We start from the raw sequence: 20,777 nt of genomic DNA, 5'->3' as shown, positions 1-20,777 counted from the left end.
TCCTACAGCACCTGCTCCACCAAGGGAGCACGTTATTGACTGTTAGAAAAAGGGGCAAGGCAATAATTCATTGGATGTGTAAAAGCTAGAAGGTCAAAATGCAACAATTTCTAGTTATGTAAATGAACATAATCAGCAACTACAGATTGTCAATATTGACATTGCCTCCCACTGGAAGTCATATAATGTTACACTGGCTTTTGGGAATGACTTATTGCATTGTCCTTATTATGCACAGTACAGGTAGACTTATTTTCGGTATTATTTCTCTGAACTGTTAATCCTTCTATCTTATTTTACTTAATAAAAACTAACATTCTGATAGTTTTTTGAACTCTTCACAAAATATTTCTTCTGGTTTGTGGTAACTTTCACTTCTTTTGATAGAAGGAATTAAGTTCTTGGTTGTATATTCGGCTAACATCCTTACCCAAGTAGAGGACAGAAGGTTTAAGTGACATTCTCGAGGTCACACAGTGAGTCAGTGGCTGCAATGGAACAGACACACTTTAAAAATCCAAAGCCTCAGTCACTACACTGTACCGCGTGCCTAGTTTTAATATAAGTAGTAAAAGCAGACACAAATGTCACTGAGCAAAGAGGGTTAATATACTAATTCAGATAATGGCTTTGCAAATCTGATGAACTTTAAGAAATATAGAGTTTTATTAAGTGTGATAATGCAGGAAATAGATAAAGCACAAAAAAATTTAAATAAATCTCAGTACCTGGCCACAATAGATGCTGAGGAACTGTAACTATTCAAAGTATATTGTGATTAAATATATAAAGATGAGCTCACACCTCACAGACACATACCCACTGTTTAATGATGCATATAATGTCTCCGAGAATTGCTTCACTCTAATGTGCCACTTGGCTTCTAAAGTAGCCAACGTCCACATGAGTACTATCAAAACACAGAAAAATACATGCTCCATTACACATGGAAAAGCAGCAGCTAGCAACTTGAGCAGAAGGAGGTTGACAGTTTAAGTGTATCACTGCTGAATACCTCAGCGTGAATGTTTGGATTTATTGGGAAAGCATAAAAAGCAGCTTGGGGCCTTTCTCTCATATCCTAGTTTGTAAGAATTCATAACTCTATTTAAACAGGGGAAAAAAAAACTCAAACTTCCATTTGGCATTCTGAACTCTAGCCAAGAGTTGACATACACAAGATGGAAGAAAGTTACAATGTTTAAGCAGATCCACAAAAATGTTTGTAGATGGATTAGAAGCATTGATTAGAGATTCAAGTGTTTGATAGGCAGACAGAAACAGGACCAACTGCTTTGTTAGTGTAAACCTGAATGCCATATTATCTTTAAGAGTTACTTGACATTCTTTTAAGATAAAGTCATCTTTTAACATAAAGGCACCACAGAAGGTGTTGCATCCACTTTGGCTAGACATTTTAAAGGAAGGAAGAAAGAGCAGCATCACAGCATTCTGTCTGTTGATTTAGTCACTGCATTTAATTAACTACAGCGGGAAAGTAAGCCAGCAGAAAAGAGTCTTTTTAGGCTTTGCATATTGTTAGAAACAAACACTGCACTTTTAAAGTAAAATTTTAGAAACACAGTTTTTTAACAGTTACATGATAACTTGAATAAAAACTAGATTCTTCATAAATTTAGGTTTTAAACCAAACTAAATTATAGTACAGAAACTGCAGAGGTTACAGTAGTTCATGATTTGTGGGATAATGCTGAGTCAAATAATGTATCCAATCGTGTTCTCTTGGAATTAAGTGAAACATTTGACGCCATAGACCACAGTATTCTCATTACTCTTCTTAGCCACTTGGTGGGTCTCTCTGGTGGTGTCTTAAACTGATTCTGACCTTATATAATAGACAGAAATTTCTTATAAGATGTATGTCGGTTTCAATTATACTATATATTTGCTGCACTAGATGGACTCAGTTATTTTCAAACTACCTGCAAGATCATTTCAAAACATAAGGTGAACTACCACAGCTATCATCATCATCAGATCATCAGAGGTGACTGTGAATATTTAGCGGCAGGGTTTCTATTGGATTGCTGCTGACGGACGGCCTTATATGGGCAGGCACTAAATTACAAACGCCAGCGGCAGCCTGTCTATGAACTTAATTTAATATAAACTTACGGTTCACGCCGTGCTTTGTTTCCGCAGTAGCTGTACTTATGAATATGCTTGTATTTATGAATACGCTTGTATGCATCACTTGCTTCATAATCTTTTTCTGCCTTCTCAATTGTGAAATGGCGTTTTTTGTTCAGCGCTGTTTGGAGGTCTTCCTTGTTCTCTACGTACTTACGTAGGAGGCGTGATGATGTCACACGAAACTCCGCCCCCCACGGCCATCCAGCTCAACTCCATTACATTATATGGAGAAAAATAGCTTCCAGTTATGACCATTACGTGTAGAATTTCGAAATGAAACCTGTCCAACTTTTATAAGTAAGCTGTAAGGAATGAGCCTGCCAAATTTCAGCCTTCTACCCACACGGTAACATGGAGAATTAGTGATGAGTGAGTGAGTGAGTGAGTCAGTCAGTGAGTCAGTCAGTCAGTGAGGGGTTTGCCTTTTATTAGTATAGATTTCAATGTAAATTTCAGGTCCATATTAACTATACTTTGTTTAAACAATATTGTAAATGTTCGGTATCTGAAGATCCTGAAAAATTAATTCTCCCTTTTGTTTTTAGCAAACTAGATTACTATATTTCATGTCTAATAGGACTACCTAAGAAAGACATAGTTTAGAATGCAGCAGCATGACCAGTAAAAGAAAATCTGATGAACACCTTACTAGTCTTTGCTTCATTATACTGGTTACCTGTGTCTATTTAAAACACTTTTGATCATTTTAGTCCTCCTTATAATTTGGAGTGTTCATAACCATACACTCACAGTCATAATCTTGGACCCTCAAACACTGGTCTGCTTATTATCCCCAGAGCTAAGTATAAAAGAAGTGGTGAGCCAGCCCTTTGCTGGTTTGCACCAAAAGTCTGGAATGCTTTACCAATTAGAGATGCAGTAAGCCAGGCTAATACTGGCTCACATTTGAAAATACTTCTAAAAACCTACTTATTTATTTTGGCTTTTTCATAATTTATTTTCATTTGTACCAGTTTTAATCTTTACATATAATACGTTACAGTGGCTGTTCCTTTGTCTGTCCAGGATTTTAAATTACCTGTAGCTTGCAAACCGACTATTGACCTGAAATTTGGTACACATGTACACATCTACTATCTGCTTTCGAGATGATGATTGACCTCCAAGGTTATTCCTCTTTTAATTTTTATTTTATTGTAGAATTAACTCTCTGCAGTGGCCAGCAGGACTGTTGTGTGGTGCATGCGTACAAGCGCCGTTTTCATCCCTACCACCTTTGCCGTCACTTCCCCTACCTCTTCATATCTTAAATCAGTCTTGAGGCAGAAGTGCCAGCTTAAGTGAAAAATGAAAGAAAAAAGTACTAAGTAATTGCAACACAAACACTGACTTAATCAGCTTTAACACAAAAAGATGCCGACGAAAGATGAGAAGAAGTGGGCCATTAGGGTGGAGAAAAGAAGAGCTGATCAGAAAGCAGCAAGCACATCAACCTCTGAGCAAACGAATGCTAAACGTACAGAGAAAGAGTATGACTACTATGAATGCTCAAGTCAAGTGTATTAGATTATAATATACATTGCAATGCTATGTACATTACAGATTTGCAATCATTAGTATCCTCTAAATATTTACCATTTTATATTCCAGTTTTCTGCATTTTACGCCGCTACCATATTATCAAAGTACTCTGCACCTTCTTGTCGTGTTGGAGGGACGTTCCACGAAACCCACTTCATCTAATCATCTAGGGCAGAGCATCGCAACAACAATAAAGTGCTTCAGCACATTTAGCTTTATAGACTGCCTCATGAAAACTGGGTAGTCTTCTGGCCATGAAAACCTTGCAGTTTTATTTTCTCCATCATCTCATAGGTTGGTGTTTGTAATTTATTTTGTCCTCCCTGACATATTGTCATAATTATTAAAGGTATAAATAATAAATTTAATTAATCAATACTTAAGAACTGTACTATTCTTATTACTTACTTTTTTTAATCTACATTTATTTTTAATGATTTCATTCACTTACTTTTTTTTGTATTTCATTTTATTTACTTCTTTATTTTTGGAAATTGCATTTTCTCTTTTTAACTTCTTTTAAAACACTTTGGGGTTCAAGTTTCATATAAGTTTTTTATGAAAGTGTGATGCAGAAACACATTTTATTGTTGTTAGATAGTAGCTATCTATCTTAAAATGTTTACAGTTACGAAAACTATGATGTGACATCTGTACTAATATCCATTACATGTTATAGGCAAAAATACTTTTTTTACAACAATATTTGATGTTTCAGAGTATGCAGAGTCCATGCTATTTGCCATTAACCTTAGAGTAGCTGAATAAACTTTACTAGTGTTAGCATAATAATTTAGTAATACAAGTAACAGTAGTAGTATTGTCACATGTATAAGGGTCACTGAAATTCTTACTAATATGTCAGACCAACCTGTAGCACATTACCCCTGTCTGATGTCATTGTAAACAAAAATGTACTGGATGAAACTGTCAGAACAACACAACATCTGTGTTTAATACACAGCACTCTTTCAGTTCATTCCAACTTCCAAATTATACATTCATCCATTTTGTGAACCCACTCGTTCTATTTCATATATGCAGGGAGCTTAACCAAGCAGAACAAAACACAAGGCAGAAAAGTCTGCCCTGAATGTGTTAGCGGATCATTGCAGGTGACACTCACACATGGACAAGACCAATTTACAGTCTACTAACCTGCATGTCTAGGATGTAGGAAGAAACCAAACAAAAAAATCTATACATATATGGAAAGAGCATGCAGAGTCCAAACAGTAACTCTGTTCAATAAAGCAAGAAAATTGTCTTTCTATTAAAAACATGAACATTTGTGATTGATTCCAATGGTTACTGCCTTGAGCCCAATACTGTTGGTCATGCTCTGAGACTAAGTGAGTTTGAGAATTTAATATTGAATAGGGAAATATGTCAATATTGCAAAATCAAATGCACAGCCAATAGTTCTAATTATTTTTAATATGCATCACAAGTGATTTTTATTATTATTATTTTTTTCCCTAACTTAATAATTGACAGTTTTGTGAGGAGCCTCAAGCGCAACTCAGGAAGCAATTTTGGATGGGAGTCTACTCACTCCCACATATACATTCATTCACAGAAGGCCTATACAGACTCAGAAATCAACCTAACATGCATGTCTTTAAGAGGTCGAAGGAAAATGCAGCAATCAGAAAAAATCCATTCAGTCTGCAACACCTCATGACCACGTTTTCTCTGGATCCAACTTAATTAAGAGTTTTCTAATAATTATGAGGACTTAAACATATTTACTAATCAATCAAGCTGCCTGCTCAATCAAAACACACTTTGTTAATCTTAAATTAGAATTAATGTAGTTTTCAGCACTTTTAAAGACATCATTAAATAAGACACAGCAAAAAAAAAAAAAAAAATTAGAAACACTCCACACTTGAATTTCAATCTTTTGATGGTAAGTGTTCTCTTAATTAAATATCTAACACGATTAACTAGTGTATATGTCTCCAGAATCTCTGACAGAGTCATTTATGGTGATAAAAAATGCTGTATTCTCTGCACCCCAGGCTCTTCAACATCAGGTTTGAAACTACTTTTTGTGGATTATTTTTTAGATATCAATATATTGTGTATTTGCATTTCCATCCATCCATCCATTATCCAACCCGCTATATCCTAATTACAGGGTCACAGGGGTGTGCTGGAGCCAATCACAGCGTGCAAGGCAAGAAGCAAACCCCAAAAAGGCGCCAGCCCACTGCAGGGCACGCACACACACACTGGGGACAATTTAGGATCACCAATGCACCTAACCTGCATGTCTTTGGACTGTGGGAGGAAATCGGAGCACCCAGAGGAAACCCACGCAGACACGGGGAGAACATGCAAACTCCACGCAGGGAGAACCCAGGAGGTGAACCCAGGTCTCCTAACTGTGAGGCAGCAGTGCTACCCACTGTGCCACCATGCCATCCCAATTTGCATTTCACACTTCAATTTTAAACAGACACATGTGCAGTGCCACTAATATTATGCTACACTGGGATTACCATCAAATTAACTGCCTTAATAGTGTTCCTTGGGACATCAGACACAATCAAGACAACATATCCATGAATTTCATTATGATAATAAAACTTTAATAATAAAAAATTTGGAAATTAATCATCCCTGTTCTGATACTGTTTCTATAGTATAGTGACTCCTCGAGCAGAGATGAAAACCCTAGACACAAAGGACTCCTAGACGAGACAAAACCCAAACCCAGTTTAAAGACACCAATTAACTTAATAGGCATGTCTTTAAGATCAGGGAGAAAACTGGAGTACTGGTAGAAAACCCGTGGCCTTGGTTCACACAGACATTCACCTACCCAATAATCAAACCCTCATCCTGTGAGCTGTAAGGCAGAAGTATTAATCATTGTGCCAGCAAGCAGCAACAAAATACATATTTTATGGAAAAGATAATGTTTTATTAAATTTTACCATTTTCAGTATAGCAAAGTTCTATTGTACAATAAATATGTCTTCAATTTTTTTTTAAACTATCCAATACATTTGTGTAAATGAGAGGGAGTTCAGTGGAATGGTGAGGATTCAATGAGTAGAGTTGGCAAAGGTGAGTTTAAATACTTGGAATCAACAGTACAGAGTAATGGGGATTGTGGAAGAGAGGTGAAAAAAAGAGTGCAGGCCGGGTGGAATGGGTGAAGAAGAGTGTCAGGAGTGATTTGTGACAGACGAGTAACAGCAAGAGTGAAAGGGAAGGTCAACAGGAGACCAGTGAGACCAGCTGTGTTATATGGGCTGGAGACGGTGGCACTTACCAGAAAGCAGGAGACAGAGCTGGAGGTGGCAGAGTTAAAGATGCTAAGATTTGCACTGGGTGTGATGCGGATGTACAGGATTAGAAATGAGTACATTAGAGGGTCAGCTTAAGTTGGACGGTTGGGAGACAAAGTCAGAGAGGCATGTGCAGAGAAGAGATGCTGAGTATATTGGGAGAAGGATGCTAAGGACAGAGCTGCCAGGGAAGAAGAAAAGAGGAAGGCCTAAGTGAAGGTTTATGGAATTGGTGAGAGAGGACATAGAGGTGATGGGTGTAACAGAACAAGATGCAGAGGACAGAAAGATATGGAAGAAGATGATTTGCTGTGGCAACCCCTAACGGGAACAGCCGAAAGAAGAAAAAGAAGATCAGCTTCAGGTGTACTGCTCTTTAGTAAATGCTAAATTTGGTTAGTTAAGATATCTCTCTATGTATATATTCTGAAACTGGAAAACAATATATATACATATATATATATATATATATATATATATATATATATATATATATATATATATATATATATATATATATATATATATATATATATATATATATATATGTTGATCTATTATCTATTTATATATATATATAAATTTATATTTATATATATTGTGATAAGAAAAAGTCAAAGACATCATAAAGATTTGGGGCAGCCACCCGTATATTGTTTTCCCGGCTGCAAAAGCTGATTTAAAGTAGCACGATGTGCATAGAACAGAGTTCAGAACAGAACTCATTATATGGAGTCAAGATGGTGGTTTTAACTGATAAAACAGAAAATGACGTCATCAGCACTGGGACCGGAAGTGATGTCATTGTTGGTACCGGAACCAAGTATGATTTCCTGAGAATGGTCTGCATTCATTTTGTACGACCTTTAGCTGTTTCTCATGCGAATTTGGGGCACGCTTTACGCTAGTCACTTCGCGTCTCTGCCGCTCACGTTTTTCGGGGGAGGGGGGCTGAACGCACACTAAGGAGATGCGGACAGATTAGCTGCTGGCTTGCTTCTGCTGCTGGTGAGCTGCGTGTTCTGTATGTTGCGCTACATGTCGATCATTTAAAAGCCTGTATATAAGCTGGCCTTTTGTCTCACTTCCTTGTTTTGTAGTACGTAAAGTGTCTCTGAGAAATTGTTTGTAAGTAAGTCGTGACGTGCAAGTAGTCTTGCAGGACTTCAAAGTGTCTCTCTGAGATGATCACATCTCGACCTAAGATTTTTTTATACTATAATAGACATATACATACATACATACACACACATATATATATACAGGGTGGGCCATTTATATGGATACACCTTAATAAAATGGGAATGGTTGGTGATATTAACTTCCTGTTTGTGGCACATTAGTATATGTGAGGGGGGAAACTTTTCAAGATGGGTGGTGACCAAGGTGGCCATTTTCAAGTCGGCCATTTTGTATCCAACTTTTGTTTTTTCAATAGGAAGAGGGTCATTTGACACATCAAACTTATTGGGAATTTCACAAGAAAAACAATGGTGTCCTTGGTTTTAATGTAACTTTATCCTTTCATGAGTTATTTATAAGTTTCTCTTTGTGTACAGCCATTGACATGTCGCAGAGGTTAACACGTGAGGAGCGGATAGAAATTGTGTTGATGTCTGGTGAACGCAGTAACCGGGTCATTGCAGCAGATTTCAATGCAAGACACCCTACGAGACCACCCATCTCCCATGCTACAGTTAGGCAAACTGCTTGCTAAGTTTCGTGAAACTGGTTCAGTGTTGGATTTGCCAAAATGTGGACGCATGAAAACTGTCACTAATGAAGAAACATCAGTGGCTGTCCTAGCTTCATTCAGCAAGATCCCACAGTGTAGCACTTGCCGCATATCACTGGAGAGTTGCATTAGTCGAACATCCCTTCGGCGGATATTAGCTACTCACAAATGGCACCCTTACAAACTCTAGCTACTGCAGCATCTCAACAAGGATGACCCAGATCGGCGCACTGAATTTGCAGAATGGGCAAAACAAAAATTGGAACAGGACCCTCAGTTTACGCAGAAGGTTTTGTTCAGTGATGAGGCAAACTTTTATGTGAATGGTGAAGTTAACAAACAAAACCACCGCTATTGGTCTTGGACACTAACCCACATTGGATAGATCCAAGACTGTTGGAACAAAAAAATTGATGGTATGGTGTGGTATAGGGGGTTCAAAGATAGTGGGGCCATTCTTCATCAATGGAAACCTCAAGGCCACTGGATATGCAAAATTGCTACATGATGATGTGTTTACCTCTTTATGCACGAGTTCCCCGAGTTTTTCCAGCAAGATGGTGCACCACCACATTATGGGTGTCAGGTCCGAGCATTCCTAGATGAACAGTTTCCTGGAAAGTGGATTGGTCGTCGTGGGCCAGTTGAATGGCCCCCAAAGTCTCCCGAAGACTTTTATCTTTGGGGTCATCTGAAGGCAATTGTCTATGCTGTGATTTTATAAGTGGTCAGAAACTTGTAAATAACTGAGGAAAGAATAAAGTTACGTTAAAACCAAGCACACCATTGTTTTTCTTGTGAAATTCCCAATAAGTCTGATGTGTCAAATGACCCTCTTCCTATTGAAAAAACAAAAGTTGGATACAAAATGGCCGACTTCAAAATGGCCACCATGGTCACCACCCATCTTGAAAAGTTTCCCCCCTCACATATACTAATGTGCCACAAACAGGAAGTTAATATCACCAACCATTCCCATTTTATTAAGGTGTATCCATATAAATGGCCCACCCTGTATATATATATACACACAGACACATATATATATACATATATACATATCTACATATATATACATATCTACATATATATATACTGTATATAGTAAAATCCCCGCGCTTCGCAGTGACTAAGTACTGCTTTTAAATTTTTATTAAGAAGAAAAGAAAACCTTTTTAAACTGAGGGAAAATATACCAATAACTATCTGTTAAGGATCTCTTTGTATACCATGTTGTCAGTTCAGCACTCCGGTTGTAATATGACCGAGCTGTGCACTGAGCTTACTTTTGAGAATGCAACGTATAGTTTTGTCCAGGAGAAAAGCAATGTTGCCTGAAATCAATGGCAACCTTTTGTAAGATAACGATTGTTATATTTATTGTGTAGCTATTTGAGACTTACTTTACTGTTTAGGTACCCTTTTTCCTTTATTTAATCCGCAGCTTGTACACTATTTTTTGTTCGTTTTTTACGATTATAGATATTTATTGATTCCCTTCTTTAGCTGACTGCCTGCTCATATAAGGCGCTCCGCTGGTTTTTTGTGAAGCAGCCTTTACTATAAACGAACGACATATAAGGCCACCCTTTTTCCTTGCTTCGCCAAGGAAGCTGCCTTTTTATTTAATTTTTCCGCTGTTTTATTGTTCGTTTATTACGATTGTTATAGTTCTCTTTATATAGCACGTTGTCAGTTCAGCACTTCGGTTGTAATATGACGAAGCAGCGTGAGCTCACTCTTGAGAATGCAATGTATAGTTGTCCAGGAGAAAAGCAATCTTGCCTGAAATCAATGGCAACCTTTTGTAGGGTCTGTCCCTGAGACTTATTACTTGTCATCGCGCAGCAGAGCCTTACTGGAAATTGGAGGCATCTGAATTGAAATGGGAGATCAGAGGGTATAACGGGGATGCGAGGAATACATTGAGTGTGGAGAAACTCTAGAGACAGCGTGTGTATTAACTTGTGGATTTTTCTGTGAATATTTGGTGGCAGCGTGACGAAGTTGCTTCCGCAAGACCGCATTAGCTGTGGAGCTCAGCTCGGAGCATATTCTTTTTCTACCTTGTCAATTGTGTAATGCGTTTTTTAAACAGGTTTGATGCATGGAAGTGATCACTCGTACTGCGTTCAGTCAGTTCACGTGAGTTGCTCTCTTGTGTGATGTTATGATGTCCATGGCTTTATTTAATGTTAGCTAAGACCCGGCACTTAAAAGTTTCTCGCTACAGCAATTTTAACGCCGTTACAAAGTGATCCAAAGTCTAGTTTATACCTCGTGTCTTCTCATTAAACTTGTATCTCGCGAATAAAGTATTCGATGAAGGCATGACAAACGGCAGCGGGACTGTGTCCATAAACTTAATTTAAACTTACGGTTTACACCATGCTTGATGAATAAGCTTGTATGTGTTTTTCTTCAGCGCTCTTTGGGAGCTCTTCCTTGTTTTCTACGTACTGTGTTCACAGTCAGTTCACGTGATTACATGGGAGGCGTGATGATGTGACACGCAGCTCCGCCCCCAACGGCCATTGAGCTAAAGTCCATTACAGTATATGGAGAAAAATAGGTTCCAGTTATGACCATTACGCGTAGAATTTCGAAATGAAACCTGCCCAACTTTTGTAAGTAAGCTGTAAGGAATGAACCTGCCAAATTTCAGCCTTCCACCTACACGGGAAGTTGGAGAATTAGAGGTGAGTGAGTGAGTGAGTGAGTGAGTGAGGGCTTTGCCTTTTATTAGTAATATATATATAAATATATATATTTGCAGCTGGAGATCCACAAGGGAAGAAAATGAATCACGTATCATAAAGTAGTTTTTCTACAAGTTCATGCACTTACTGTACTTAATTTTGGATTGTAGGCTTAGATTTTAAACCTAAAAAGAGTATTAGGGTTTCAGAAACTGAATGCTATACTACACTGAAAAAATGATCAGAGGAATTAGTAAGCAGATAGAGCAATGATTCATAACATTTTAAAATATATTTTCAAATGTTTTATAATATATTGTATTGTTCTATTAGACCTGAGTGCAGCATTTGACACCATTGACCACAGTATTCGTAAAAATCATCTTAGCAAATGGACAGGCTTCTCTGGCACTGTCTTAAACTGTTAACTGAGGTGATAGTTGATAAGGGATCCTTGATAATATATGAAGTGCATCTATTCTACCACAATGATCTATTCTGGGCCTGCTGTTATTTTCAACACACTCTTTAGGCTGCATTACCTCAAAACACAAGACAAACTACCACAGCTATGCAGATGACACACAACTTTATTTATCTATAGCACTTGATGAACCTGACACTCTGGACTTTCTGATCCAATGTCGGTCATCTGTTTCAGAATGGATAAGTAGTATTTTCCTCAAGCTAAATAAAGAAAAAAAGCTGGTCTTAGTCATTAAAGTAATGGAAATAGTGAAGGTATTTGAAATAAACTTGACCCCTAATCATTAAAAGTCAAGGCAGAAACAATATTAGCTAGGACTGCATTTTGTCATTTAAAGAATATTGCAAAAGTTAGACCTCTTTATAACAGTGTAAGATGATGAGAAACTAATTGACACTTTTATTTTCAGTTGGCTAGATTACTGCAATGCACTCCTAATTGATCTTCCACAGAAAGACATTAGCTTAGAATGCTGCAGTAAAAATCTTAACCAAAAAAAGAAAACCTGAGCACATCTCACTGGTTTTAGTGTCATTACACTGGTTACCGTTGTCCTTTAGAATTGACTTTTAAAATACTACTAGTTGTGTATAAAGCCTTAATTAATCTTGCTCCTTCCTAGATCATGGACAGATTTCAAGTCATAACTTTAGATCTTTTAAATCAATATGCGGAAGATGATCCACTGTGGCGACCCCAAACGGGAGAAGCCACCACCTGATCAAAGTCCTATACAGCCAGCTGTGAAGTCTGAATGATATTGGATACCCCCAACTTGTCACAAGACCCACTGCATCAAATCCTCTAAGATGAAGCCTAAAAAACAATAAAGAACAATTTATGTTAGGGGGCTGGACAGCCTTTTGCCCTGAAAGTATTTGAATTTCCCCTTGGGATTAATAAAGTAAAGTAATTATTAAGTAGTAATAATAAAGTATCTATCTATCTATCTATCTATCTATCTATCTATCTATCTATCTATCTATCTATCTGGAACCCCTGCAGATAGATTTTTTCTCAAGCTTAACTGAGGTTTTTAATTCTTATTTTCTGTCCACCCTGGCCATCAATCCTTATCATTGGACTGACATTTAGAAACTTAAAAAAACAATTCTAGATTTAAGGACTCTTACTTCGCTTAATTATAAATCTTTCTTACATAAGTGGGAATTATTTATCTTTTGTATACTTTTCATTATTATTCTTATCTAAATGTAATTATTTTTTCTTTGCCTGTAACTATTTCTTTGACATTTTGTAAAGCACTTTAAGCTACATCCTTTGTATGAAAATGCAATGTAGAATAAATGTGATTGTTATTTAAAATATATGTATTTCTATAAGTATTTAAATGTAAACCAATATACCTAAGGTTTATTCTGTGCTGCACCCAGACCAGTAATTCACTGACGTTGGTAAAAACAGACTACTTTTTTTTTTTATTGTGAGTCAGAGTTACTTCTAGAACTTTTAAGATATTTACTCCAAATTCCTGTAAATGTGCTGAACCAAAAGAAAAAAAATCAAATAAGCAAGGCACAAACTAGTAGATATTCATAAAAACATTTCATCACCTTTACCAGCCCTAACTAACACGTCATTTACCTTTCCTTGGAAAAACTGAATATTAAACAACATGATAAAAACCCAGTGTCCCATTTCTAACACCAAATGATAGTGCTCTAAAATTCATCTAGTAAAAATGATCCCATTTTTATGCAAAACCGCCTCTTTACGTAACAAATGCATGATTGAAATGCATTTGATTCTACAGCATATATTACAGAAATGCCACTGAAGAATTCACAGTATTTGTTAAATGAGTGCATGAATATAAAACAGGATCTCATATACACAAGAATGATAGCTTTGCAAATATCAAGCTGATTATCTTAACAGTTGGAAAGGTTTCAGCTGAGTTGGATGGATAAATCATGACACTTGTAAATAACCTTCTATCCCCTCCTGATTGTAAGCAGAACATATGCTTTTGCAATTATAACATTTTCCTTTCCTGAAACAATACAAAATTAAGTGACCATGAAATTACTCTGCATGACATTATGTATCCGTCTTAAAATTATATTAATTTGCAAAGATATTTCATCTTTTGTGGGATGCTAAATTAGGAATGACATCAAAAAGTGAGGAACCAATGTCTCAGATATTTGTTCTTAAGCACAGTTAAGTTCCCGCTCTACTCTTTCCTCCAATTCTGATATATTGCTTTTGACATTTACCAAAATCTGGCTTTGCTCATTTTCAATCAGCTGCCGCATTCGATTTTACTAGACTGTTTATAGTTAGATTCTGTTTATTCTTTAAATGTTTAATGTGTGAACTGCACGGTGGCACAGCGGCTATCACTGCATCTTCACTCCAGAGCCCCAAATTTGATTGTTCAGTAAATGTTTACAGTATATGAAGTTTGCAGGTACGTCTGAGTTGGTTTTCTCCAGAGATGCTGTTTTCTTCCCACATCTTAAAGATGTACATGCGCCTCTTAAGTATCCTGGGGGATGTATGTTTGTGCATGTTCTCTGTGGTGGAGGGGCATCCCATTCCAGAACGAATGCTACTTTACTCTCAATTCTACTCTCGAAAGATATGGCTACTGGCAAAACACTGTTTACAAATGGATAGATTTTTCATTAATTAAATGAAATGTAGTTATTGACTGTCCTGTAAAGAATCCAGTAGGAAAATGAAGACAGCAACAGTTTAAATAGCATTTCTGCCTCACAGTTAAGAACCTTGGTCTTTAGATTAGTGCACAATTAGTTACCATCTCCTTCACATTTCTGTTCTGAACAGACTTCTACTTTAAGTTATTGTCATATGTAATCAGTGTATATTGTACATTCTCATAATCAACAATAATACCATGCCAACAAAAAAAAAAACACTTTTATGTTTGAATGACTTTTGTAATTAGAGTTGAAAACAACTTGCAATACAGTGATCTGTGAGCATGATTTTCATTTAATATACTTATGTTTAGTAGCCATTTGTTAACTTGAAGCCAAGCAGATAAATCTTTCAGAGAGCTGTAACAATCTGCTAAGTTTAAAAAGGGATCTTATAGACTTTTAGTGGTTAGTGTGGCTGCACTGCTTGCAGATAAAGAAATAATGCTCTTTATTGAGCAAAGAGAGCCTAATTCATGTAAAGAATTGAACCTCACGGAATGTTCTAAAATAGAACTTAATCCATAAATAGCATTGGTCAGTAATAAGTGCAGGTATTAAACCTGTTAGAGATGTATTGAGTCAGAAGCCATCTTACTTACACAAATAAAAGTCTGTGTCTAACAAAAATCCCTCCAATCTCCTCCAAAGAAGCCATGGAACCATCAAAGACCTCATTACAGAGCTCTAAAGTGGCCCTTTTTGAGTGTGCACTTCTGTCCTGTAATAGAACTGGACAGACTGGACTGAACTGAATTGTATTGTTTCACATCTTTTTAGCTGTGTTTATGTATATATTTCTATATATTATATGGTATGCTGTAATCTACTATCACACACATGTGAGTAAGGGACAGTTTTAATGGTTTGGATAATTGTAATATTCCTCCAGAAAGCCAGAGGGTGCTGCCGACTAATGCCTTTTCTCTTCCTCTCGCTGCAGACCGCAAGGCTGACAACCATGGCACATCTGATGATGCTTCTGGTTCCCACCCACCTGGACCTGCATCTTCCTGCCCAGGGCATTTATCACTGGAAGCAACGCCATCTTGATCAGTATTATGGAGACTCACATCGTTTTGATGTTTTATGATGCTACACCACGTGTTTTATTAAGAATATATGGGCTTGGCCCTCGTGGTGCCTCAAAGATTTATAATCTCTCTTTGTCTCATTATTACACTACTATTAGGAGAGTAGTGAAAAGTGAAGCAAAATGACACCTTTTATTGGCTAACTAAAAAGATTACAATATGCAAGCTTTCGAGGCAACTCAGGTCCCTTCTTCAAGCAAGATGTGCCTGAGTTTCCTCGAAAGCTTTGTTAGTTCGCCAATAAAAGGTGTCATTTTTCTTCACTTTTCACTACATTCATAATGGCTAACACAGTACAGCACCCTAGTAGGCCTACTACTATTAGGAGAGAAAGCTAAATATGTCCCTTCTTTTGTACCATATTCCTCTTGTCTTAATATCTCCACCATGGTTACTGGGATGGGATAAACATAGGTTCAGTGCCTTCAGTACCATCCTGCTATCCCTGTCAAGGGGTGAACTCAGAGATATGCAGGGGAATACGCCTATGCTGTCCTGGATAATGGCTCACCTCTCTACCAGACTGCAGTTTGTGAGCCTGAAGGACTTTGCTTCTGATACAGATGTCAGCAACACAGGAGCACCACAAGGAATAATCCTGTCTCCTTTTCTCTTCACTCTGTACACCTCTAAATGCAAACATAACACAAGGTCATGTCACTTGCAGAAATTTTCAGATGATTCTACACTTATGGGATGTACTGACAAGAGCGATGAGACAGAGTATAGGAGTCTTGGAGAACTTTGTTTCTTGGTACAAAGATAATTTGTCTGAATCTTAACATCAGCAAAACCAAAGAACTGTTTATGGAGTTTTGACACACCAATGAGCCTCTATGTCTAGTTACTATTTGGGGAGTGGATGTAGAGGTGGTCCATTACTCCAAGTACTGGGGGGTTCACATTAATGACTGAATGGACTGGTCTTGGAACACAGAGGAAGTTTTCCTTCAGAGACTACATCCTTTAATGTGGGAAATGACATCCTTCCCATTTTCTATAATTTTCTACACTGTGATATGCTGGGCTGGTAACATCACTTTAAGAAAGGCCCACCAAAACAACGAACTAATTAAAAGGTCAAGCTCAGTTATAGGTCACATTCTGGACCCCCTGGAGATAAAAGCAAAGATGAGAATTAAAACAAAACTGAGTGCCATAATGAACAATTCTGTACATCCTGTTTCTGACACACTAACACTGTATATGTTCATCCAATGATTTATTCAGAAAAAGTGTGTCAAGAAACACTACTGGGGCTCCTTTATACCTGCAGCAATACATCGGCACAATACCTTACCGTGTTTAGGACAGCCAAATCAGAACCTTTCTTAAATTTTTTACTTTTCTTACTTTTGAATTTTCTTGCCTTATAGTCATTCTGGTGTGTCTTCAGACCAAAGCATGTGTGTATATTTATTCATTTATTCACTTATCTACTTTATGTATTTATTTATTAAAAGAGAGTCTGTAAAAAGCCAAATTTCCCCCCGTTTCATCTATCTATGTATGTAATTCAGGGGTGGGCAACCATTTTTTATGGGGTGCCACATTACAAAAGCAGCTTGTTGAGGAGGGCCAAACACATTCTGTCAACTGTTACGTTAGTGTAAACATGTTATATTTCTTCTTTTCACTATAATGAAATTAATATAGACCATATATTCACAGGTTTTGTTTGATTTATTCATCCATATGCACACTATCACTTGCTTTCTAACACAATCTACAATTCCTGATTGTGTTAAACAAAAAAAAAAAAAAACAAACTAAATACTGTTTGCTGCATTAATCATTGATAAAGTACTTTACTGTCTCTGTACCTTTGGCAAAGTAGTGGGAAGAATAAAGTCTTTGATGATCTTCAACTAGTGCAGTGAAGACAGGTGTAATTTCTGATGTTGCTATTCACAGAACAGCAGATAGATGAACAGATGAGAGAAGATCTGTACCTGGATTTCTTGAATTTCATTACTGAGAATGTCTATTCCCATATTTATGTTGATCTAAAGAGGACAAGCATTCTCTAAGCTAGTCTTCTCAAGTGTGGGAAATCTTTCTTTGGGAGAATTATACAATGCTAGTAATGGTACTGATGTGAAGTGTTCTGCCAGCAATGCATCAGACTGCAAGTCTGTAAGTTCAGGTTGTACCTCACTGGAGGCACTGTCTATATCACATGTAAAAGGAGAAGAGAACATTTCAATTTCCACTGCTTTGAAGTCTTCACATCACCTCAAAAACTCACCTCACAGTGCCAATATGGCTGCAAAGCTGTTAAGCTATTCAGCAGATAGATTTGTCCCTCTCAGTGTGGGAAGGTGTATCAATGTGTTCTTCTCTACTTGATGAGAGACAAGCAGCAGCTTCCTCATGAAGATCTTGACTAGGCTATGCATATCGTGTGGAAAAAGACCTTTGCCTTGCATTCATATCAACAGCAAATGCTAAATTTGATAGCCACTCAGTGCTGCTTACTTCAGGGATGAGTCTTCCTTTCATTCCTTTCATTTGACAAAATTCCTGAATCTCTGATTTCGGATCCCAGATCTGTTTGAGCATTATAGCCAGGCTTAGCCACCTGACAGCTGTGTGGTCGCCCAGATCAGTGTGATCAGTCTCATGCTCCTCCAACAGTGTAACAAACTGTCTGTGTTTTAGCCCTGCTGAAATTTACAGTATTTATTACAACATCATTTTCAGCACTGATTTACATTGTATTAATTAGGGTTAATCTCAGCTACTTTTTCCTGCATCTTTTTTAAAAATCCAACATTTTTACCTGTCAAATTAAGAGAACCATCAGTTGTCACATCAACTAACTTTCCACTGCAGTCTTAACTTTTGCATCCACATACTGAGTAAATAAATCCTTACTGGTTGTTGAGCCCTTTCACTGACTGCATGGAAGCCTGCATTTCCTCTGACATTTTCAAGTCTTTCGTTATTCCTTTCTCAAAAATCACCACCGGCATTATGTCACAAACATCACATCTGTCATCCAAGGCTGAGGAGAAGTTGTCAGCATTTTCCATCTTGTGTTTCAGGTATGGTACCAGAATCTCCGCAATTTCCTCAATCCATCTTTTAACCATTCGCCATGAGTGGGACAGATGTTCAAATGCAACCTTCTTCTCTGGCAGAGGATTGCTACCGACTCCAATAAGCACTCTTTAACAAATTCTCAACCAGAAAACGGTTTGCTTCCTTTGGCAATTTTGTGAGCTTATAGCTGGTATTTACTTTTCCTTCCTTTGCTGTATAAGGATTTATAAAAAGACTTTGGTGTTTTTGCAGTTTAGATTACAATTCCTCTGTAGTCCTCACCTTCTCCTCTTCAGTTAATTCACGTATTTTTTGGTGGGCTTGGTCAAGGACTGACGGCTCCAGATGTAGTCTTTAAAGGTAGCGATGTTTTCTTTGCATACCAAACAGATTGCTTTACCACTAACCTCCATGAAAATATACTTAGGAGCCCAGGAATTGTTGAATGATCTGTTTACTGCATCAACTTTTCCTTTTTTACCACTCATTTTAGATGCGTCTTTGCACAAAATGCAGACAGCACATTAATTAACAACAGGTATCGTCTTTCTTTATTCAATATAACAAACAATCTGTGTATCACCCCTTTCTCTGATGCAATCCCCCACAATTTCCTATAAATATCAGTTCTGATTTGCGCCTGCACAGTCATATCTAGCTGTGATACAGACTGACAAACCCAGGCAAGTACTTGCCGTCCGCACCTTCCACAGGCCAGACAGTACCAGACCTCTGGCCGCGTTCGGCCCATAGGCCGCACAATGCACAGAACTGAGTGATGCCATCATGAAAAATCCCCTCCAACTACTCTAGGAGATCCTCACTTGGAGCACTTTTAGTCACACACTCAATCAACCACGGTGTGCTAAGGATTGCCTCTGGGGGTCTTTTCTCCCCAGGGCTATCAGGCAATCCAATGCTTTCACCTGATGTGCTCGTTAAGTTTAGTTTTAACTTACCGATTGATTGACTGATTGATTGGCTGTATTATCTTTCCCATTAGTCTGTATCCTTGCTTTTTATGTTTCTGTTGCTGTATGCATCTGGATTTCCCCATGGGATTAATAAAGAGTATCTAAATCTTAATTAATCTAATCTAATCTAAAAGAACACATCCCCAGAGAGCAAGTGCCCCTGTAAGATACAACTGCCATCTTTAAAGTGGCGTTTTGTGAGTGTGCATTTATGTCCTGCAATGCAGCCAGTCCAGGGCTTGTTCATACATTGTACATACGTTCAAGGACTGACTTTTTTGCTCTGAATTGAAATAAGCATGCTTGAAAGAAAGATGAATGGATGGCTATTCATATAAAATGTATTTCAATACACCAAAATTGCATTTGATCTGAAATTATAATAAGAGAGCAAAACATGCAGATCTCTTTCAAACGTGATTCCTATTTACACATTTGAATTATTAGAAATGCAACTAACCTTCCAATTTTATGTAGTTCAGAATGAATGAGAAAGAGATGTTGGCAGCTAATTGACATATCACTATAATTTAGCACAGTGCAATTTTGTTGACAGAAGGCATTAGCTCCAACAGTCATTGTTCACCATCCATCATAATTCACACAAATTTTAAAATAGGTCAGTAGCATGAACTAAAAAGAAAGTTAATGTCCTCTAATAAATGCAGCTGCATAATTCATCATTTAAATCTTAAAATCCCCATAAAAAATATTATTAAAGCACAGTGTTTTGGCTGTTGCCATAGAAACAGATAAAAGATTGTGGTATAATGTAAGTGTTTTAAACAGAGACAACTCTGTGGTAAAAAAAAATGGTGATTTAATTTTTTCTTTATGTATTGTTTGAGTACAAAGCATATGGTGTTGAAATTGGGCTCCCATTTTGTTACCACTCTGGTATAGTGTGAAGCAATCTACAATCAACAGTTTAAAGCTTTACATATGATTCTCAATAATTGAGCCTGTTTATTATTGCTATCCCTTATTTTTATTAGTTCAGCCTTCACTTTCAAGATAAAGTCCTAATCTTGTGGCCCTAGTGTCAGTCTATCACAGCA

At 37.3% G+C, this 20,777-nt stretch overlaps 1 protein-coding gene across 1 annotated transcript in view; it reads right to left on the bottom strand.

Annotated features, from left to right (window-relative positions):
- The window catches only part of LOC120530667 (low-density lipoprotein receptor-related protein 1B-like), a 1,848,048-nt gene extending 1,829,253 nt beyond the window's left edge, over nucleotides 1-18,795 (bottom strand). The window contains exon 1 of the mRNA XM_039755091.1: nucleotides 18,578-18,795. Within this exon, the coding sequence (XP_039611025.1) occupies nucleotides 18,578-18,795 (218 nt within the window). The remainder of the gene's footprint in view (nucleotides 1-18,577) is intronic.
- Between the last annotated feature and the right edge of the window lie 1,982 nt (nucleotides 18,796-20,777).

Source organism: Polypterus senegalus, chromosome 6 (genome assembly GCF_016835505.1).
Source record: "Polypterus senegalus isolate Bchr_013 chromosome 6, ASM1683550v1, whole genome shotgun sequence".
In the NCBI taxonomy this organism is placed as follows: domain Eukaryota; kingdom Metazoa; phylum Chordata; class Cladistia; order Polypteriformes; family Polypteridae; genus Polypterus; species Polypterus senegalus.
This window is presented reverse-complemented; position numbering and strand designations above follow the sequence as displayed.